Consider the following 24,409-nt stretch of genomic DNA (forward strand, 5'->3'; position numbering starts at 1 on the left):
TGTTAACATGGTCGTGTGAATGACAATAACATTCACATTTTGATAATAGTGAAAATATATAGACTTTAGACTTGGACCTGAGTTTGAATCAACATCCCTTCACCAGGATGCATTTTTCCATCCGAAGCTTAGAATGGATAGTATTAGCATGTTTACATTTTGCCCATTTTACATACTATATGTATTTATTGTTTATAAAATGACAGCTGAAAAATGTAAGGTAAATGAAATTATGCTTCTATCGCCAACTTTATTTTGTTCCAGCTGTCTTCTGTTGCTCTAAGATAAAAATATTAGGTCAAATATTCTGCTGTAGAGAACATTCAATATATTAATTATATATTGAAATGCAGTATTAAGCAATGGCATGCATCAAGATAAAATCACTAAGAATTATATTTAATGTTATGCCAAAGACTGTTAATAACCATCTTAATATAAAGTATTTTGTTAGTTAGGAGATCCAATACTTTATACTGGTGAGGAAAGTATCTGCATATTCAGTTAGACTATTTTGAAAATTCTTGAGGTTTCTTGTCGGCTCAATTTGAAAAGAATACTTTGAATAGAAATAAGTACATTGTTATATTCACCATATTTTTTCAAAAGTGTGTTTAAAGCTATGCAGATTGTATGCATTGGGTGTATTGTATTTGATTTATTCATAATATTTGCATATCTCTTTGTGGAATAATAGATTTTTCCTTAGATGTCACAGTGCTTTAAGTCTGGCTAATTCTAAGGCTCTAGGTCATCACAAAGTAGCCGAGGTAGAAATTATTTCCCATAGTGCTGGCTCTTTAAGATTATTTTTATTGAAATGATATATTTATAATTTTATGTATTTCATTTCTAATATTTTTAAAAATCCAAAGTACTTCAAATTAATTTTGCTTATAATTTTATGTATTTCATTTCTAATATTTTTAAAAATCCAAAGTACTTCAAATTAGTTTTGCTTACATTTTGCTTAAGTAATGACATGAAAATCCTCGTATTTCAGTGTCAAATTATAGTGTAAATGCAGAATATCATTTTAAAATGACCTGCAAGCATCTAGACCAGTGCTCTCTGTAGTCTAGAATTACTGCCACTGCCTTGTGGGTCTGCTCACTGAGAGAGGAGCAGGTGTTATGTAGGCAGTGTGAGGTCCTAGGGGAATAAAGCAAGCATTGAGGCTCCCCAACAGAAGCATTTCTCTGATGCTTCTGTTAGAAACTGCTGAAGCTGTAAAAGAGATTTTCATCAATTTTCTTTGAGGAACAAAATAAGTGAAACAATCTTGAAAATCTGTTCCTGAAAAGAGATTGGTATGTGGATTGTATGTGTTTGTTTTTTTAATCATTTCTGAGGAAGGCACATGTGTATAACTGGGAGATGCTGTTTTATAGCTGTAAATTAACAGTAAACTTCAGTGCCTTTTCCTCCTTTCTCCCTTTAAATATTGGCCTGTCAGGATTCGAGTATTTGGGTTTGCCTTGTTTAGAACACGCCAGTATAATACTTAAGCAGGGAGAAATGCCATTTCCTGTCAGTCTGCTCTGAGATTTGTAGATGAGCATTTTAAACCTTTTTTTATCTCAGAAAATGTGCTACCTGTTAACTGTAGCCAAGAAAAATTCTCTCAGTATTGACAGATCTAATTTTATAGACTTCTCTAAGAAAAACATAAATGATTATTATTGTTCTCTTTTTAAGAAAAGTCTCAAGAGACCTTATGAGTTACGTCTCACATTTTCAGTTTTCTTTTGGGTATTCAGAGTATTTGAAAAATTCACAACTTATAGACAGCTTTCTGATAGTATTTAATTAGTATCCAATTGTATCTGATTTTCCATCAGAATAAACATTTTTTAACTAAATGAGAAATGGTGATGTTATTAAGGGGAAAACATCACCTCCACCCGTTACCCTTTATTGCTTTGACAGAACTTAGTACAGTAGTTCCCCCTTAGCCATATTTTTGCTTTCTGCGGTTTTGGGTCTGAAAATACTAAATAGAAAATTGCAGAAATAAACAACTCATAAGTTTTAAATTATGCACCACAATGAGTAGCATGATGAAATCTCGTGCCATCCCACTTCATTCCACCCACTGCATAAATCATACCTTTGTCTATCATATTTCACTGTACAATATGCATGTATAGGAACAAACGTAGCATATGTAAGGTTCAGTACCATCAGCGGTTTCAGGCATCTATTGGGGGACTTGGAGTATATCCCCCCTCCAGTAAAGGGGTGCTTCCATAATTGCCATTTCCTGTTGACCATTCAGTTGGTCATCTGACCCTCTTATCTCTGCTTCTCAACTCTTGTATATTCCTCCAAAACAGTTGTAGTTAAAAACATTTTTAGGACACCCCTTAGCTAGCAGCCTAACACATTTACTTCTTATAAGCTGGTACTAAAATTGCTCTCCTCTTCCCAATACACCTTCCATTTTCCATCTACCAGGCACAGCAGTTGTCCTACAGCCTCTTCCATCTGTCTAGGTTGCATGTTAGTTTAATAAGTCTCACCTAATGAAAGCCAGAAGCCAGCCTAGGATCCAGCAGGCATGTTGCCATTGCTGTGGGACCCTAGAGACAGTCAGCACCAGCCCAGAGATTGCCCACCTTTACAGGTGGCATTTCTGAAGTCATTGATGATTTAAGTTAAAGCATGTTGCCTCTGTGCCATTGCATTCATTGAAAACTGGCTTTACTTTGCTCATTGAATATTTTGTCTTCATTCTAGTCAACTCTCCAGAATGTTTTCCTAGTATTAATGCTTTTTGTTTGTGTATGTTTTAATCAAACAGTAGTCAGTACATTTTTTTAAAGAAACTAATTTTACAAAACTACCAATATATCATATGGTAATTTAATAAGCTTGATTATTAATAATAAGCTTATTAATTTAATAAGCTTAATAATAAGCTTATTAATTTAATAAGATTGATATTGATACCAATATATCATATGGTAATTTAATAAGCTTGCCATATATACATGTATATGAGTCTGTAAAATGAGAACTATATGAATAGAGTATGCTTTGTACTGAACTTTATGAAAAACTCCCATGCCAGTGGAGAAAATGCCAAATTCCCCACTTCAGAAATATTCTAATATTATAAATGATGTTTCTACTTTTCTAAGGTAATAACATAACCTGTCATACGAGTTTACTAAGAAAACTGTGTTGGTAAATCTCAAGCATTTCAGAAAAGGTGTTTTTTTCCATGCACAGAATTTACTTACCTAATTCCCAGAGACCCTGTTTTCAAATAGAATATCCTAAAATATATTTCATGTCACTTTCTGTGTCATATTTGGTCATGTGCTGATTGATTCCCCTCTCCCCTTTTAATAGCTCCGCAAAGCTGGATGAAGAATTTGAAAAAAAATTCAACAGCCTCCCTCAATATAGTCCTGTTACATTTGACCGGAAATGTGTACCTGTCCCAAGAAAAAAGAAGAAGACTGGAAATGTGTCCTCAGAACCGACTAAAACCAGCAAAGGTTAGGTGTGACCTGTACCTTCCTGCCATGTGGTCAGAATCTCAAGTGACCCTTCAGCTAAGCTTTTAGCTCCCTTTAGACATGTAATTGGATTTGGAATTGAGGCAGTAGGGAGTTAGAATCTTAGGTTGCTTTCCAAGGTTATCTTTGTCCCTTTTTTTCTTCCTTATTTTCTGTAGCCTCTGTCCATTGGCATCTCAGTCTGTATATTTGCCCGTAATGGTGTAGCTAAGCTTTTGCAAAGATGTTACACATGGTCTTCAACCTCCTGCTCTCCAGAATTCTAATTTGGAATGTTAACCTTTTCTTGAACAAAAACTGCAAGTTGAGTCCAGTTCTGTTCCCTGTGTCCGCAACAGGTTGTACTTGGGGACTGTAAATCATTCTTTTCATCTGATAAGCAGATGCTAACTACTCTTTACTGGCATTATAGACCAAAGGAAAATAAAACTACCTGAAATCCTCCAGCAACATATATATATACACACACACATATACATTGGTTTTGTTAAATTTTAAAAATGCTTTGTTTAGTATATTCATTTTCAAGTAATCAGCTTCTCTACTGCCTATATCAGGGAAGCTTTTTTAAAGTTATCAGCATGACTTGGATGGATCTCAGCATTCATCAGTGACAATGCTGCAGTCCTAAAGGGGATTGTAAGAGGGTGGGGGCATTTTCAGTGATCTCATCACCTGAGACCACTGTTGACATTTGTGGGACAGGCACTGGAGTACTAAACATCTTGCCCTTCAAGCACAGTGAAGGACTGTACTACCCAAAATGGCAATATTGCTTTCATTGAGAAACTTACCTTCTGATTTTTCTTAAGGTCTAAAGATTGGTAGGGAAAATGTACCTCTAGTTTTCCATACATATATGAAATACTTCATTCAGTTGGCTCTCCTATAAGGACATGGAATAGATAGATGAAGAACTTGGGTGGCTGGGCTATAGTTGCTTTCAAGATCAGACTCTAGCAGGATTTGCTGGAAGAGTTATTTTAATTATCCCATAAAAGTTGCTGCCTATTGCCTGCTTCATCAAATTGGATAATTTAATCATCTCAGATTAATTCCCCTCTTTTGTATTTTAAGTAGACCAATTAATCAATCAGATATAAATATTAACAAAGAGATATAATTTCATGCATTTTAGGGAATATTTAAGGTATATAGATGAGGGAAAATTATGGTTTATTCTCTGGAGAAACCTGAACCTTTCTCCTTCAAAGCCTAAAAACCCTTTGCACACTGGAATTGACACAACCAAACAGGGTCAATTTGAGATCTGTATCTCAAGACAGAACTGAAAGGTTGAAGAAAATTTCCCCTTCATGATTAAAGCCAGGGAGGTATATAAACGTCATTTTAGAATTAGCTCAGTTTTCCTCTATGGTTAATAAAAACAAGTCTAGTGAATAAAGAACTAAAAAAGAAATGTTGTTGCATTGCCAAGTTTGCTCGTCTGAGAAAATAAAATAGGGTCGTATCAAGATCTTCCAAGATAGAAATAAAGTAGGCTTGTTGACAGGTAGGGAGCTGAGCACCATAATGGATTGCCAAATGAAATGATAGTCTCTGTGCCCTGGAGATATTTAGGAATAGGAAAAGTAGTCCATGAGCCCAAAGATACCAAGTATCTTGAGCTCCCATAATTCTTGGATTTAAAGTTGCTGATAAATACCTGACAAGCCAATAAAATGGAACTTAATTGATAGATGTGCAGGACATTATTCCTTCTTCCACTCCCAAAACATTCACGTTAGAGCTCTGAAGTTGGCTGAATTATGTCTCAGGGAATGTAACAATAGATTTATTTTTGTAAAGCTATAAAACCCTGAAGTTAGGATCTATTTTCATGAGACCTTCTCTTGGGTCTTAGTTGTCTGTACGATTTTTCTCTCCCAGCTGAGATTAACAGTATTTCTTTTGATGTGAAATAGCTTTTTGAAGCTTTGGATTATACTTCATACAATATCATCTTAACTCTTCCATTATACCTCTCAAGCCACAAAGTCACTGGTTCTTATATAGTATATCAGTAATTACATATGTGGGAAGTCTTCCAAGATGAGATTTTGTTCTGCCTTCAGATTTGTGAAGCAAAATGCAATTAAAATAAGCAGAAATTAAATAATATATTATCTATTCAGCAAACTAAAGAAATAGTATTTGTGACTGATTGTAATTTGGCATTAGCAGCACCAATATACTAGACTACAAGTTATTATTAATGAAATTATCATACCAGCTGTGCTGTAATTGCCTGATCTTTAGGGGATAGAGGAGATTATTTTCTTAGACTCTAGACCCTTTCCACCTTTGCATAATGAATCATTCAGAGCAAACATTGTGTATGAGATCATTAGTTCATTAGTAAAAGAGTATATGTCCATCAGAAACCTAATTTTTCCTCTAATAATTTGCCATTTGTCTATATTTTATTTTTTCATTTGTCATCATTCAATATTCATTATATTTTCCTTCATGACTTATACTAGGTGCCTTTTTAGGTACTTCAGCTTACATAAAATGTATAGAATTTTTCTAAAGTGTAATTTCTAAAATAAATTTGTATGTATGCATTTATATAGTTGTATATCTCAAAGTCATAGTACCTGCTTGGATTTATTCCTCTGTTTTCCCAGTAGTCTCCATATTCGTATCTGTATTTCTAAGGAGTCTCTTCCTGTCTTTCCCATGGTCATCCTACTATCTCTGCCCTTCCTCTTATGTCTGTGTCATAGGTCTTGTCAAAAACTTGACAATGAAAAGGGATGAAAATAACTTTAAAGGCCACTTTCCTCCAACTTGGGCTATGTTATAGAACAGAGCATGATGACAGGAATAGGATTTCCCTTTCCTTCTAAAAATGAATTATCCAGTAAATTCTAATCTAACTCACAATGCAATTCAGCTGAATCAGCCCAAACTTAATGTTTTCTGAGTCATCTCTCTGTTATTTTAAAATATTTTTAAAGGAAAGCTTTAAATTATATGTCTAAATTTAATTGTAACTTCCTAAGAGATTTGTTTTACACGTTTTTACATGTACTGATAATGTATGAAGCATTGTTTACCAAAGTATTAGAAGTCAGTTCTCTGTAGAATAGTAATTTTTCAGTGGAAGTAGGATCATGGAGAAAAAAAATTGTGTTGAAATTATGCCTCATCTTGACTTATTAGACTCACTTCTTAACCTTATTCCTTCTATCTTTACATAGTTCCTTGGCCTATTATCAAACATACTGTTGATCCTTCTTATATTTTTTCAATCCACACTTACATTTTAAGACTAAAATCAAAAATGGTTAAGGCATTGAGTATTTCAAAAAATCACAGTGGGAATAAAAGAAGCAGGTTTACAAGATTGAAAAGACAGAATCCTCTGTTTGAGGTGGGGCCAAGCCAATAGTACTTTCAGTCTTACAGAGCTGAGATGTGATGATAGATCTCCTATTAGGAAATTTTAGCTTACAGATTGGGCAGAGTTCTGTATCTTTCTCCATAACTGTTTGAAAGTTTCCGCTGCCACCAAATTTCTTCAGGAATATGGTGGCAGCACCTTTGCAGGTATAAAACGTATACCTGATACAATTTTGGGTTCCTTAACAATGCATGCATGTCCAGCCCAATGAAGTGGCTCCTCCCACTGAATGAATCTTAACTTGATTGTGACTGATTGACTCAGAGAACTTATTCAAGTCAGTAAATGCACATGCCCTGCAGGTGGGAGCACATTGCTATAAATTATTGCATAGGAATATATTTTTTCATTGGGTACTCATTACTTACAAGTCCAATACAGAAATGGTAGCCTAGTCTTAGAAGAAAACCCTTGCTCTTTATATATATATACACATATATATAGTTTAAAAACATGAAACTATAGAACCTGGGCAAAAAGCCACCACCACCAGAGTTACGCCTGACATTTGTTTCTCACAACAGGTGTAAAGAGCAGGTTCACTTAATTCACCTTACTTACTGACCTTGAAAAAGTATCATGCTAGGCTCATGCTGAAGTGGCTTCTGTGTCACTGCAACTTCTCACCCCCAAAACATTCATTTTTCAGCAAACCTTGAACAATAATGTTCTGGAAAGGTTATTGTCAATGTCCTTCTGGCACCCCTCCTAATCTCCCGGCTTGTCATTTGGCCCTTTTGTTTTCTGCCCAGCTGTGAAGTTGAGGTGCAAAGGAGATTGATACCTTCAGAATACGGGTCATCTGCCCAAAAACTTAAGTAGAGACCTAAGCCAGTTTGCATACCAGCAATGAGTGATTTTTTTTCATAAGGAAGCTGAAGCTGATGCAGATATTCCCTCAAGAAATTTGGTAGGGAAAGAGATGGGACGGAAGCTTGAGATATCATAGTAGAGTGAAGAACAGTTGTGAATATTTGTTTTCTGAATGATTCCTTCTAAAAGCCCTTCTGCATTTTACTTTCTACCATTCTTCCTCCTCCATGGATACTTCTACGTTAATATAATAATTGACTAAGGAAAAGATGTAATAGTAAATTTTCTTATATTTGCTATTTATTACAGATTTTGACTTTATTTTCTGTAGACAAAATACCCAACATATACACTATGCTGATTGGCAGAAATCAAATTTTTCACTTCTTGACTCTAAAATAGCTGCTTCTCAGTGACTACAATTAAATCTTATCTATTTGTTTTCGAGTTTGTCACTTTCTTTTTTCATCTGAAGTTGTCATTTACTTAGAGTAGTTTTATATCTATAATTTGGGGGGTGGCCAGAAGAAAGGAATTTTAAAATTTAAGTTTACAGAAGCTCTTCTATGTACAAAACTACTATGATTGTTATTTTTTCATGTTAAAATTGACAAGCTCTATCTTTAGCTTAGTCTTTAAATTACTTTTTAGATTTCTCTGATTATGATTGGGTCCAAAAATATGTATTTCTTTTCTTCTTTCCTAACACACTGCATACGTCAAATCATTTTGCTTCTGTGAACTACTTCTTTATATCATTCTTCCTATGAGCCACTACCCTATTATTAAGTTATTTTCCTACAGGTAAATCACTAGGATCTTTATAATCCTGAGTAGTGATTTTTCTCCTTTCTCCTACTTTCGTTTTCCATGACTGCCTATGTATCATTCAGGTCCACCAGCCTAGTTTCTTGGGTTGTATAAAACACATGAGGCAGTGATTGCAAATAGATTTTAGACACCTGTAATATTAGTGTAGTATGTACATGTGATATATTTTCTTTGTACTTGTTAAATTTATTTTCTTTTCTCTTGTTGCTCACTTTTTCCCAAAGAGGCAAACAAGGAAGCATTTCTAGTTTCATTTCAAACCACCACTAGTCAATTTAGAAGCATTTGCTATTGGTTATTTAGAAGGATTGCTTAGTGTAGTCATCAAAAAACACTTGCACAGATTTATGGTATCAGTAATAACAGCAACAGCTGTAATTTCTTGAGCTGTTACTTTGTGATAAGCAGTGCATTAAGAGCTTTATTTGTTCATGGAATAAATATTGAGAACCTGTCATGTGCTAAGCACCATTGTAGGCATTTAGATTATATCTGTGAATGAAAACAACCCTACTGCCATCAAGATTACATTATAATGGGGGAACCAGACAATAAATAAGCCTAAACAATAAGCAAAATATATAATTTGTTTGAAGGTGAGACGTACAGTGGAAAAAGAATTGGTGGATAGAGCAACTAGGCAAAAGATCAACAAGAAAAGACTGGAACCAACACTACAAACCAACTAGAACTAACAAACATGTAGAACTCTCCACTCAGTAACGGCAGAATGTATATTCTTCACAAGCATACATGGAACAATCTCCACAGTAGACCATATGTTAACATAAAACAAACCAATAAATGTAAAAGGATTGAAATAATACAGAGTGTGTTCTCTGACCATAGTACAATGAAATTTAAAAATCAGTAGTAGAAAAAAATTGGAGAAACTCACGAATATATAGAAATTAAATACACTTCTACATAACCGTCACATCAAAAAAGAAATCAAAGAGAAATCAGAAAGTACTTTGAAATGAATAAAAATGAAGACACACAGTATAAGAGAATTTAAGAGATGCATCTAAAGCAAACTTAGAGGGAGAATTATAGCTCTAAATGCCTATATTAAGAAAGAAATCTCAAATAAGTAGCCTAGCCTTCTACTGTAAGACACTCAAAAAAGAAGAGCAAACCAAACTCAAAGGAAGCAGAAGAAAGGAAATAATAAAGATTAGAGAAGAAGTTGATGAAATGAAATTAATTAAATAATACTAAAACAGTAGAGAAAAATCAATGAAACCAAAAACTAGTCCTTTGAAAATAACAAAATTGAGAAATTTTAGCTAGATTGACCAAGAAGAAAAAGAGAAGACTCAAATTATTAGAATCAGAGATGAAATAGAAGACATTACTACTGGCTACAGAAATGAAAAGGATTATAAAACAATACTATAAACAACTAAAGCCAATAGATGAGATAACATGTATGAAATGAACAATTCCTAAAAAGACACAAACTACTGAAACTGGCTTAAGAAATAGATAATCTTGATAGATGCATAACTAATAAAGACATTGAACTAGTAATTTTTGAAGTACCTGGCCGGGGTGGGGGGGGGAAGCCCAGGCCCAGATGGCATCACCACTGTATTCTACCAAACATTTAAAGAAGAATTTACACCAATTTTTCACAAATGAATCCAGAAATTACAAGAAAAGTAAACACTTCCCAATTCATTCTGTGAGACCTGTATTACTTTAATGTCAAAGACATTCAAGACATTCTCAAGACAAAGACATCACAAGAAATGAAAACTGCAGATCAATATCTCTTACAAATATGAACACAGAAATCCTCAACAAAACACTGGCATACCAAATTCAGCAACATATGAGAATTATACATCATGACTAAATGGGATTTTACCTCATGACTGCAAGTTTGCTTTAATATTCAAAAACCAATTAGTGTAACATACCCTACTAATAGAATACAAAACAAAAACCACTTGATCATCCCAATAGATCTAGGAAAAGCATTTGATAAAAGTCAATGCCTTTTAAAAAAAAATACTCAACAAACTAGGGTTAAAAGGGAAATTCCTCAGCCTGATAAAAGGCATCTACAAAAAATACACAGCTAACATGATACTTAATGGTAAAATACTGGATGCTTTCCCCCTAGGCAAAGGGGCAATAGAAGAATATCCACTTTCACCACTTATTCAACATTGGACTAGAGGTTCTAGCCAGGGCAATTAGGTAAGAAACAGAAACAAAAGGTGTCTAGATGAGAAAGGAAGAGGTAAAATTATATTTATTCTCAGATAACATGACCTTGTATATAGAAAATCCCAAGGAATCCACCAAAAAACTATTACAGCTAGTAAATGAGTTTAGTAGAGCTGCAGGTTATAAGGTCATTAGATGAAACTTAATTATATTTTGATACACTTGAACAATGAACAATCTAAAAATGAGATTAGGAACACAATTCCATTTACAATAGCATCAAAAAGAGTAAAGTACTTAGAAATAAGTTTAACAAAAGAAGTACAGTACAATGAAAACAAATCATTGCTGAAACAAATATGATAGAAATTAATAGAAAAACATCCCATGTTCATGGATTGGAGGACTTCTTATTGTTAAGATGGAAACACTCTCCCAAATTGATCTACAGATTCAACCCAACCCCTCTTAGAATCCCAGCTGACTTCTTTGTAGAAATTGACAAATGAGTCTAAAATTAATGTGGAATTGCAAGATATTCAGAAAAAGCAAAACAATCTTAGAAGAAAGTAGTAGTTGATTTTAAAATTAATTACAAAACAATGGTAATCAAGAGAGTGTTGTACTAGAATAAAGATAGACATATAAATCAGTGGAATAGAATTGGTAGAGAACCTGTCATAAACCTGACATTTTTGGTCAACTAATTTTCAACAAGGGTGCCAAGAATATCCAATGAGAACAGTAGAGTCTTTCCAAAAAATGATTCTGGATCAACTGAGTATCTACATTCAAATGAAGTTGGACACTTACCTCATACAATGTACAAAATTTAACTTAGAATAGATCAAAAACTTAAATGTTAAAGCTAAAACAATAAAACTTTCAAAGCAAATGGGCAAACCTTTATAACCTCAGATTTGGCAGTGAATCCTTAAATATGATACAAAAAGCCCAAGCAACAAAAGACAAAATAGATAAATTGGACCGTATCAAAATTTAAATCTTCTGCGCTTTAAAGAACACTGCCAAGAAAGTGAAAAGACATCCCACAGAATGGGAGAAAATATTTGCAAATCACATATCTGATAAGAAACTTTTATCTAGACTGTATAAGGAATGTTTACAACTTGGCAGTAAAAGACAGCTCATAAAACGGGCAAGTGATCTGAATAGATACTTCTCCGAATAAGATATATAACAAGTATGTGGCCGTTAAGTACAAGAAAATCCAGTTAACATCATCAGTCATCAGGGAAGTGCATATCAAAACCACAATGGGAATGATACCATTTCACATCCTTAGGATGGCCATAATAAAAAAGACAGATAATAACAAATGTTGACAAAGATGTAGAGAAATTGGCCTAAGCTTTTATTATTTCCTTTCTTCTGGCCAGGATGGTCTTGATCTCTTGATGTCGTGATCTACCCGCTTTGGCCCCCCAAAGTGCTGAGATTACAGATGTGAGCCACTGCATCTGGCCCACTAACTGTTGAATGAATAAACAATCCATTAAATGGAATATTATTCAGCCCTGATACATGCCGTAGCATGGAGGAGCCTTGAAAACATTATGCTAAGTCAAAAATCACATTATATGATACTATTTATATGAAATTTCCAGAATAGGCAAATCTATAGAGACAGAAAGAAGATTAGAGGTTGCTTAGGGAGAGGGGGAATACAGGTATAGGAGGAGTAGTATTAAAAAGGTTTGAAATTTATTTTTGAGGTGATGAAATGTTCAAAAATTGGTGCCAGTTGCAAATATCTGAATATAAACACAAGTTTTATACTTTAAATGGGTGAATTGTATGGTATGTTAATTATATTTCAACAAAGCTGTTTTTAAAAATCAGTTAAAAGAATAGGTTTGTGAGGGAACGGGAGATCAAGTGATGGGCATGGGGTTGGCTTGCAGTTTTATATAGAGTGGTCTGAAGATAGTTAAGTAAAGCCTTGAAGGAGGTGAGGAAGTTAGCCGTGTGGACATCTTGGAGAAGGACATTTTCTAGGCCATCTTGGAGAAGAACATTTTCTAGGCAAGGTAATGGCTGGTTCAGAGATCCTAAAGTCAGGAACACTGAGACTACATGTGCAGAGGACTGCCAGGAGGCCCATGCAGCTAGAGAGACTCAAAGGAAAGGAGTGGCAGGATATGAGGTTATGGAGGTAATGGAGCTCTGGATCTCTTAAGTCCTTGTAAGATAGTATAAGATTGCTGACTTTTCATATACACCCAATATAAGAGGTCTGGCTGGGGTGATGCATTTTTGAGTCTTCAACCTATAGCTGGTATTTATTTTATTTATTTTATTTTATTTTATTTCATTTTATTTTAAAGCCCAGACAGTAGAGGTAATCACCAGATGAGTGAGAATAGAGACGAGGACAGGGACCAAGCCCAGAGCTTTCCAAAATTAAGAGGTCAGGGAAAATAATAAGCAAAGGAGACAGAGGGAAAGATCAGTGATGGAGAAGAGAAAAGAAGAGAAGGTGGTATCCTAGAAGCCCAATGAAGGAGGCATTCAAGGCAGAGGGTGTGGCTCTAGTGGTCAGAAGCTACAGGAACAGCCCGGTGCAATAAGAACCCACAATTGGCCTTCACAGCATGGGGGTACTGGATGACCCCTTGAAGAGCAGTTTTCCATGAGTGGCAGGGCAGAAACCTAGTTGTAGTGAGTTTAAGACAGAATGAGGCTGGGCACAGTGGCTCACACCTGTAATCCCAGCATTTTGGGAGGCCAAGGTGGGCGGATTGCTTGAGCCCAGCCTGGGCAACATGGTGAAACCCCGACTTTACAAAAAAAATACAAAAAATTAGCCAGGCATGTTGATCCCCACCTATAGTCCTAGTTACTCAGGAGGCTGAGGTGGGAGGATTGCTTGAGCCCAGGAGGTGGAGGTTGCAGTGAGCCGAGATCATCCCACTGCACTCCAGCCTGGTGACAGAGTGAGACCCTGTCTCAATAAATAAATAAATAAATAAAGACAGAATGGAAAGAGAGAAACTGGAGACAGCCTGGGCAACCCTTCTGTGGAATTTTTGCTACAGAAGGAATGAAGAACTAAGGCAGTAACTGATGTGAGGGAAGTTAGGTTAGGAGCCACCTTTTTCTTTTCTAAGTTAAAAGAATTTATGTTTGTATACTGATGGAATGGCCCATTAGAGAGGGAGAAATGATGGTGTTGAGCTGGACAAGGAGGGTGGGGCTATGCCATGGGTGGAGGAACTGACCAGATGGGAGCATCAAATGGTTCACCTGTGGCCAGAAGGCAGAGCATGTAGTTGCAGCTGTTGGTAGGTGGAGAGATGCCACCGGGGCTTTGGGGAGGTCAGTGCTGTTGCTGGTATTTCTGATTGTTCACTGAAAAAAAAAAAAAAAAATCTCAATTTTGTTTCTTTATCTGAGAAAACTAAGAATCTGAAACATCTCCCCCTTCCACCCAGAATAAAGTTTTTTGGCAGATATTTTCTCTTTTTAAGTCATTTTTTCTTCTTAGATTATTCTCAGAAAAGGCCAGAAAGCTATCTAATGCTGTCGGGTCAACTGCTGTCCTGAAAGTGCTATCCTTGTTGTGAAAAGCAGTTTCATTGGAGAGATAAAACACATATGCCATCCTTTCCTTCATGGTATTTAGGAGTCTAAAGTAAAATCTTTTCTCTATTACAGACTCTAGCCACTTTGCTGTTATTGGTTGTAGTTTGTTTCTACTCACTGTATCTGCAGTTTCTGCTTAGGGAGTCCCAGCCCTAATGGAGGCTTTGCCCAATACATTTCTAAGGAAAATCTCACTGGGTTTAAATAAGCCTAAAAAGGGGGCTGAGCACCAGTTAAGTAGGTGAAGATGCAAGATGACATTTATTGAGATTCAATTTGCTTATTCCACAGGAGGGAGGAGGGTGGAATTGTTGAGAAATACACAATATTTTTTATGAAACATTGTGAATTTAAAATATATTTATATTAATATTGTCTGTAGGTCCTTTCCAGTCTCAGAAAAAGAACTTATTCCACAAAATTGTCAGCAAATATAAGCACAAAAAGGAGAAGCCCAATGTTCCGGAAAAAGGTATTGGTGCCCTCCATCCTCCATGAAGGGTTCTTGGTCACCTCCATTGTGATTCATCTTTGAGTAATGCTTCCGTGCACTGCCTTTGCCTTGTCCTCCCTTCTGCTTGCTTCAATGCCATCAGCTCCTGACGCGGGTGTTCTCATTCTTTCCGGACTCTGCAGCTAATGCAAATCTCCTTCACTTGGATTGCTGTTCAAATCCATATTTGTCTCTATTTTCAGAGCCCCATATGAATCCTAAAATTGCCTCTTCTCATCTGTATTTGGTGCGTTTTGCAATTCAGTCTTCTTGACCACTTATCCATTTATTTTCTTTGACTATTCTTGGTTTTCACATGTTTGGCAGCCCTTCATACCATGACCACATTTTCCTACTTCATGAAATCTTACAGTTTCGTGTTCATGTGAAAGTGCCACCGTTTCTGTACTTCCTCTGACACTTGGGGATTCTTGCGGACCTTTTTCTCCACTCTTAAGTTGTAACCTGTGTCTCTTTTTCCCCCCCTCTCGTTTGCCAGGCTCTTCTTCCGACCTCTTTCAGTCACATGCCTGTTACTTGAAAGGGCAGTAGAGACTGATTGTACTCTGTCCCCTCTTTACTCGGAACGTCGGTCTCATTGGTATGATCTTGATGGGCCTTTAAACCTCTTCAGGGCTCATCTTAAGATCTCTTTTTTCCCATAGTGCAGGACTCCTATTCTTATTTTACATAAAAGATAAATCTTCCCATCTGGCTCAGTGCAGCCAAGTATTCTGTAGGTCGGGTTTTCTTTAGCATCTCCCTGCATGTTAGTGTCGTGACTGCCATAAACCAACTCATCCGGTGCCCATTTGCATCCTACTTGCATGGCCAGATGTGAAGCAGTCCGTGTTTCTTGAATGAAGCTTTAAATGCAGCTGTCTCCTGTGTGTAGACATGTGTGCCTGTATGTTCCTGTATGTAACCTTTTACTTAATTTGGGCCTTCTTTTCACTTCCACTTCAGCTTCTTAGTTTTGTTTTGTATATTGATATTATTTTTTCTTCTGCTTCCAGTAAAGAAGCATTATTCATTAGGTGAAAACATCAGCTTTTTTCATTCCGTTTTACTGATCTTCAGATTACTTTGATTAAAGTTACAGAAATAATCCAACACTATATTTCATAAAAGACAAAAATTTTATTTTTAATCCATTTTCTGTACAGCCTCATTATTTTAGTTGGCAAATACCATTTTAAGAATTAAGTAATTGACATAAAATTCAGCTTCATTTGTGTGATGTTTCAAAAGTTAGTTTGTATATCATCTTGTTTTTGTAGTATGGGGAATCTACTAAGAGTAGAGTTTCACTTTTCTTTCCTTTTCTGTCATTGTTTTTAGGAAGTGGGGATAAATGGTCAAACAAGCAACTCTTCTTGGATGCCATTCACCCTACAGAAGGTAAGACAAGCAATGTTATTTAATTTGAGACAATCAGAGCTGGAAATGACATAAGTTGTATAGGTTTTTAAAAGGTATAATTTATATAGGTTTAAACAACAGCATTAGACTTATGTGTTCATAATTAGGTTATTTTTAATTTTCACATCAAAACTGCTATTTGGGGGACTCCTGCCAAGGGTCAGACAATGTGTCATGTGGTGTTTAATCTGTTAAAGGGTGATTTGTAACCTTTGAATCGCATTAATCAGAGATTAGAGTTTTTCATAGCTAAATATATTCAGCATTGCAGTTCATGTTGCAAGCAGATGCTTATGCCCAGTGGGAGCTGGAATAACAACCTGGTTGGCTGGGCATGGGCAGGCCTGCAGGAGTAACTTCTGACCTGGATGTTTTCCTAGCCCATTAAAATGAAACACCCCAGCAAGGCACAGTGGCTCACGCCTGTAATCCTAGTACCTCGGGAGGCCAAGGCGGGCAGATCACGAGGTCAGGAGTTCGAGACTAGCCTGACCAACATGGTGAAACCCCATCTCTACTAAAAATACAAAAATTGGTTGGCTGTAATAGCGCATGCCTGTAATCCCAGCTACTCAGGAGGCTGAGGCAGGAGAATTGCTTGAACCCGGGAGGCGGAAGTTTCAGTGAGCCAAGATCGTACCACTGTACTCCAGCCTGGGCAACAACAAAAAAGAATAGAACACCCTGAGGCTTATGGGTAGCCCAAGAAAAATCCAATATTAACTAGTCATGTTATAGGTCCTAGGTGCAGATTTGATTTTGAAATTTCTCACAGCCATATTTATTTGTGACTTTATATTATTACTGTTAAGCATTGAGCCCTTAGGTGAAGCCTAATTTCTTCAATGGTTAAGAGGCCACCTCTCCCTTCTTCCTGTTGATTCTCTTTTTTTCATTGCAGATATTTTAAAAGAGCTGACATTTTTGTAGGGCTTAATTAGGAGTCACTTCATTTGAAAACTAGAAGGGATTTTAGAGATGATTTGTTTCAACTCCTTTGATTCACTTATATCCAGAAATGGGAACTTCATGACCTAGTCCACATCTTTTGACTCTCAAATATGCTATCATTCCTTTACTGAAAATGAGGGAAAAAATGCACAATTGACTTAAGTCACTTATCAGAAATATTCATGTTTTTAAGATAGCTAGCAAAAATGGTCAAGTTTGAGTTCATGTTAAACATAAGTATTTTTGATTTAGTAGGCATCATTTACATGAGCCACATCAGCTTCCGTGTCATTTTACTTTTACAGAAAATGCCAGCACTACATCTATTATCTCACTTGTTGATTCACATTCACAGCCCCTATGGAATATTCTGCTTCAGTGCTGGCAAAACAAAATATGAATTCTGCTGTTCACAGCATTAAATCCTAACATCCTCAAATTGATACATTAGCTCTTGTATATTTTAAAAATATATTCCATATAGTTTTTTTAATGTAAGGCACTGATGAACTAGCAGAAGAGTTTGAAGGACATTTAGGACCACTTTACTCTTTACTTAAAATGTTTACTCTTTACTTAAAATGATACTGTTCTAAGTACTTTGTTCTGTTTTTTTAAACACTGAAAACCCTACAGAGGTACAAGAGCAAGTGCAGTGTGGTAGAAAGAGCACTTACCTGGGAATTAGGAAATCTGGGTTCTAGTCTCAGACCTGCCACTAATCAGCATTTTTCAGTAAGACAAATTGTTTAACCTCACTAGGATTACTCTCCACATTGGTATTAAGTACATATATAATTTGTGTGTTTAGAGATTGGGTGAATGATGAGATGTAGTAGTACACAGACTGTAAATTCTGTTTCCCCTCTAACACTTGATAATGATTTTATTGCTCTGATATCTTGAGTAAGTATTGTGATACTAGCAGTACTATATTCTGTAGCCCTAATTTTCTGCTTTTGGGGGCAGAAAAGTAAATCACTTTTGAGTCTTACAGGCAGTCCCAGGCTTTAGCAGAAATATAGTTATAATTGGTGATATTTAATTATATTTATTATTAATGTATATGAAACAACTTTTGGAGAATATGCACTGAAAAATGCATGTCCATTGTTTAGTGTAGAGTACAAACTCATTTTATGTGGCCAGGAAAAACAGGAATCAATTTGAGCATCAGAAATTACTAGTAATTTAAAGTAACCATTTTTGGTTTTTTATTTTCTTACTATCTCCAACATTTACTTGTTTGTGTAGTGACTATGTGCTTTGTGAGTTTTCTAGGCCTTTAATCCTCTCTCTCATCTATGACTATATCACTGCTTATTGAAACTTCACCTTGGAGAGGGTATAAATATATGACAGAAAATATAGCAATAATATAGAATAATTTAAACATGTCTAAGATTAAAATCCTGCTCAGATGTTAGACAGGCATTGTTTGTAGCTGATGTCTTTAATAGAAATATTGAGTCAACTGATGCTATATAACTGTTCAGCTATTCTGATTTCTTCTAAAGTAGATGACTTCAAGTTCACTGTGTTTTCTTTATACTGCCCTGTGTACAGGCACCTTGCAATCTTTCTTTTTTTTCAAAATATCAGAAATATTTAGATGCTTAGTAATATGTTTAAATGCTAAGTTTATAATGTGTCTTAAGCCCTGGGCTTTTACAATTCAAAATTGTTAAACCACTTTTTGAAATTTCGGTATATATGTATTAAAAAAAATTGTCCACAGGCTAGAATTAAAGGTAGGATTTTCAAATAAACCAAGAACACTACCTCCTACCTCTGCCACTGTGTTTATCTTTCCACCTAGTTATGGTGCCATATGCTCATGCTTTAAGCTAGAAGTTTCTAATTGCAATAATAATGATGATGATAACTAATACTTACTACCACTTTATAGTTTACAGGGGGCTTTCATATATATGTATATATTTTTTTCAATTTCATCTTAACAGCATTCCCAGTGAATTGAGGAGGGTTTATCAGCCCCGAATACATGGTAAGGAATTATGGCCTGAGCAACACAAGCAGATAGGGAAGAAACCATATCTCCATTTAAGTACATCAGCTACTACATTTTCCGTTTTTCATATTCGTAGACTTTTAACCCTCATTTGGTTCAAATATTGAAAATATAAATGGTATTTCACAACGGGGAAAAAAAACCCCCAAAACCTAGGACTAGGAATCTCTGTTAAAATTCACTTCTTTGCAGTGTATAAATCTAATTACAGGCAGGAAAATTCTGGTTTATAGTTAGATTTTCACACACGATCCACAGTGCCCAGTCTAACTCGATCTCTTTTCTTAAGTTTGAAATAGTTGCTATATAACTTCAGCAATGTCTCCCAGGATCTTGGATAAGGCTCATTCGTTTCTTTTTCCTGTGTTCTATTCAGCATCTGACTGCTGTTTCAGTTCATGGGAGACCTACCAAAGGCAATTAGATTCCAGATCTGGCTATAATAATTTCAGTGCAAGTTTGAAACCCCAGTTGGAATGTGAATTCATGACTCTGGAGCACTCTAGTGGCCTCATGGGGTACAATACAAGAGCAATGCTGCTTTCCCAAAAAACCTACTCCACATTTTGGGATCAGATTTTGGAAAACAAGACGGTCTCTTATTGCTACATTCCTGATGTGGCTCCAGGAGTGAGCTTGCATCATCATTCTCAGATGATACGCACCAAGTGTGTTATGGTTATTGTTTGGGTGTAAAAACTAGCCCAGTGGACTTGTTCTGAAGTGTTCGGGTAGTTTTGTGTGCTCAATTAAAAGCCGGAAAAGAAATGACTAATTTGTTTTGGAGCCACAAAGCCTTTCTTTTCTTACATTTCCATTAGGTTGAGGGTTGTCGGGAGGAACTAGCTTGCTATCTTTGTACTCAACTTTTGTGCTTGTTTCCCTCTCTGAACTTTTTTCATCTCATGTCCCTCACCACCAAGCTTTTGTCTGCTTTGCCAGTGTCGTTGGACTCAGATCTACTGTTTTGTTCCAGAAAACTACTTCTCGGACACAGTCCCATCTGCCTTCCCTAATTCTTCTGTCTTAGGGGAAGGGTCTCCCTGAGGGCTGATCCTGAAGGCTGTCCTCAGTCTAAACCACCAAACAAGACCATATGTTCTGGGGTTAACCCTTGGGTCAGAACATTAGTCTGGACCCTTATCATCTTTCAAACTCTAGGAAGGTCACATTACATACCTTTTGCAAATGTGCATCATCTGCAGGGCCCATCATTGCATTTTGATGTAATAGTAGGTTTAGAGGAGACCTCTGGTTAATTGGCATTACCTTCTTTTGGGGAACTTATGAGAACCTCCGACGTAGTCTTTTTTTTTTTTTTTTTTTTTTTTTTTGCCTCTTCCACTTGGTCTGCAGTCTGATTCACTCCTTTACTTTCCTCCAATATACTGACCCTTGCGACTTGGGTATTGCTGGCCTGCTTTGGGCCCCCAGGCTCTTTGCCTGCTGGTTTCTGAGCTTTCCGTAGTCACAGTCTGGTTTTAGGCAGAAACTGTACCTCCATTTGCAATCAACCCTTTTGCAGCTGTGCCTTACGCTTCTTACTGTGTTTTTACCAATTCATCTGGAACAAACTAGAAAAGGAACAACTATTAAGTAGAAATGAAACCATTTGAAGGCTCACCAAACAAACAAAAACAGTGCTAGTCATAGGAGTACTGTTTCCCAGCCTATGACTCTGGAGCTGACTGGTGGTTTGTTGTTGTTGTTGTCCCTGGCGAGATCTCTGATGGTAGCCTATGTAGCAAAATTATTTTAGGGCTAGATGGCTCCTTTAAAGCTAATACAGTCCAACCTCCGTCTCTGAATGAAGAAACAGAGGCCCATGGTTGGTTGGACTGCTGTTAGTAAATTTAAAAGTCAGTAGTAGAATTCTGGTCTCTCTGTGACTGTTACTTCCATTACCCCATGGTCTCTGTGTAAAAAGCAAGTCATCTTTCCCAACCGACTTGGCCTTTTTCTGGTATCCATGCCTTTTCATTGACCTCCTTGGTTCTTCTTTCCGCAGTCAGTTCTAATGTAAGATATGATACACCTTTCCATCTTTGGAACCCCACTATATACCCTTATTTCTACATGTTCTGTACTTTCCTGGGAAGGGGAAGTAGAAAAGGGAAGAGGTTAATGTTCTTTCTGGAATGTCCATCCACAATGTGGTGATTCTATTGGAGAGGTAAACAAGACTCCTGTAATCAGAAGGGACAGCTGATGGATCTGGATAAGAAATTAGAAATCTCGAAGCTTATGAATGTGCAATAGATGTTATTTAATGCTCATTGTAAATTCAGTTTTTGGGCTTCTTTATACTTAAAGGAGGCTTTGAATTTTAAGGCTAAAATAGAATCATGCATCTTCTTTGGAGTGTTTCTTACCGAATTATTTTTTATTTTGCTGGAAGCTTTTATTGAAGTTTAAACTAAAAAAAAAAAAACTTAAAATATGTACCACCACTGGCCTATGTTAAGCTAAATATCAAAGTATAAATATTCTAAGACTAAGTATAATAACTGAGTAAATTAATCCACCATTGAGGTAGATCTATTTGACCTGGGAATAGATCTGCAATCTAAAAGGAGTATGTTTTCTGACCTTTGATTACTTACTTGAAAAGGTGTTTGGGAGCATTGCCAAGTAGTTTTTTAAAACAACTGTTATCTTAAGCCTGTCTGCACACAGCCATCTGTTATGCAATATTGAGGTAAGGCCAAACCACAAATGATGGTGTGATTTCTGCTTTACATACTTTCTTTTGATGTAATTGAAATTATTTCCCACTTGTTTAGGAATGTGAAGCCTGGAATCAGCCTTTCTTTTGAAACATCTTTTAAAGACAAGGTGCCATGATTTCCAGGACAAATAATCTTATTAATTCATAGCCTTCTTTCTTGAGGATGTACCTAAATCCATTAAACACCTGGATTAAACATTTTAAATGAGGGCTGTGCAAGTGTTTATACCAACAAGTTCATTTTTTCACACCCTGAGTTATTCTTGCTCTAGTTTTTTTTTCCTCTTAGTTTAGCTTTTCTTCCAAATATATATATATATAGCTTTATTGCCAATATCTACCTTCAGATATGCCTCCTCTGGATTTAGTTTGCTTAGGGCTTGTTACGTCTGACATTAGTTTTCTGACCCACATTCTCCTTTTCTTTGTCAAAAATAATTTCCATGTCTATCCTAAGAAATTGGATAGTTACAAATTATGAAAGTGCATCTTTTCCCGGCTTAAAAGCCCTTGGGTCACTGGAATTTCTTTAAAGTCCCAATCATAAAACTCAACTATGGTATACCCCTAAACACTTACTAAACTCATATCTACACATCTTGTCTTACTTTTAAGTTAAGGTCAGGAGGGGGTAAACTGCTAAGAAAATGAGATGTAAGAAAAGACACAAGCTTCCCCAATCTGTGTAAACCAGGAGAAAAGTCTGTGGTACAGGTGTCTTCCTTGCTCTTGACAGCGTGACTCAGAATATAGGAGTGTGCTATCAAATGATTCATTGGGGTTACAATTAGGATACCTAAAACTAGCCTCTCCACAAGCCAGGATGACATGTGGGACTTCATTAAATTATCTCACTAAGTGTATTCCTTGTTTTAGAATTCAGTGAATGAAAGAGAGTTTCTTTCCTTGGCGTGCTGGCTTCAACAATGTTTGTCCTGTCCTTACTGCACAGTCAATCTACATGAAAGAAAGTCAGGCCTCAATTTCTTTTCTGATCAATTCAACCTGGTGCTTAAAAGCAAATGTCCCAACCATAAATATAAATTTAAGAAGCACATATTTAATTTTAGTGTCCTCTGAAGAAATTTCTTTTACCATCCTCTCTAGGCCAACTGGCCAAAAGGATCTCTCAGATAGGGACCCTGATCACAACTAGGACATAATTTACAAGAGGACATAATTTACTCAGATTTACCTAAATTATCGCCCCCACCAACGTGCAACACCCAGAGACTTAGAAAATGTAAAAAAGAGGGGGTGTCTTAATTCACTGCATTTAATTTATCAAAGCAAATATCAATTGGTAGTAAACAAGTTAGGGGCAACGTTTTATTTCATTTTTTCCATCAGTACTTTGAAAACTCTGAGTGTAAATTCTCCATTCAGATGGGTCAGAAATTTAGACATGTTTCCTTCTAAGAGCAATTTTGGTGCCTTCTGTTTTTGTGCATAACTATGCATGGTATTTCCTATTTCAGCCATATTTTCAGAAGACAGAAACACCACGGAGCCTGTTCATAAGGTTAAAAATATCCCATCCATTTTCAACACTCCAGAGCCAACAACAACGCAAGAACCTTTGGTGGGCAGCCAAAAGAGAAAAGCAAGGAAAACCAAGATTACACACCTTGTCAGGACAGCAGATGGCCGGGTATCACCAGCAGGAGGTACTTTGGGTAAGAAGAGAGAGCTTTAGACCAGAGGTGTCCAATCTTTTAGCTTCCCTGGGCCACACTGGAAGAAGAATTGTCTTGAGCCACAATAAAATACACTAACAATAGCCAATGAGCTAAAAAAAAAAAAAAAAAAAAAAAACAATAAAACAGGCCAGGCGCGGTGGCTCACATCTGTAATCCCAACGCTTTAGGAGGCTGAGGTGGGTGGATCATGAGGTCAGGAGATCGAGACCATCCTGGCTAACACTGTGAAACCCCATCTCTACTAAAAATACAAAAAATTAGCCGGGCCTGGTAGTGGGTGCCTGTAGTCCCAGCTACTTGGGAGGCTGAGGCAGGAGAATGGCGTGAACCCGAGAGTCGGAGGTTGCAGTGAGCCGAGATCGCGCCACTGCACTCCAGCCTGGGCGACAGAGTGAGACTCTGTCTCAAAAAACAACAACAACAACAACAAACACAAAAAAATCTCAGAATGTTTTAAGAAAGTTTACGAATTTGTGTTGGGCTGCATTCAAAGCTGTCCCCAGCCACATGCAGCCTGCAGGCCATGGGTTGGACAAGCTTGCTTTAGACAGAGATAACCAGAGCAAGCAGATGACCACCATGTCAGCAAATGACTGTAAGCAACTGTGGTTCCTACTGAAAAATGAATCTATTCTGCAGCTTTCTACAGACCTCCAAACATGTTTTATTCCATGTTTAAAATCATAGCTAGTTTTCCAAGAGCATATCTGAATTCCTAG

General features: G+C 36.5%; 1 protein-coding gene across 22 annotated transcripts in view; it reads left to right on the top strand.

Moving 5' to 3' along the window:
• BBX (BBX high mobility group box domain containing) overlaps positions 1-24,409 on the top strand; it is a 286,521-nt gene that overhangs the window by 252,482 nt on the left and 9,630 nt on the right. For 9 of the 22 annotated variants that reach the window (NM_001280179.1, XM_054680299.2, XM_063805266.1 and 6 more), the window contains 4 exon segments: positions 3,358-3,506; positions 14,747-14,836; positions 16,199-16,258; positions 23,469-23,666. In NM_001280179.1, the coding sequence (NP_001267108.1) occupies positions 3,358-3,506; positions 14,747-14,836; positions 16,199-16,258; positions 23,469-23,666 (497 nt within the window). 22 annotated transcript variants of the gene reach the window in all.

Source organism: Pan troglodytes, chromosome 2 (assembly GCF_028858775.2).
Source record: "Pan troglodytes isolate AG18354 chromosome 2, NHGRI_mPanTro3-v2.0_pri, whole genome shotgun sequence".
NCBI lineage: Eukaryota > Metazoa > Chordata > Mammalia > Primates > Hominidae > Pan > Pan troglodytes.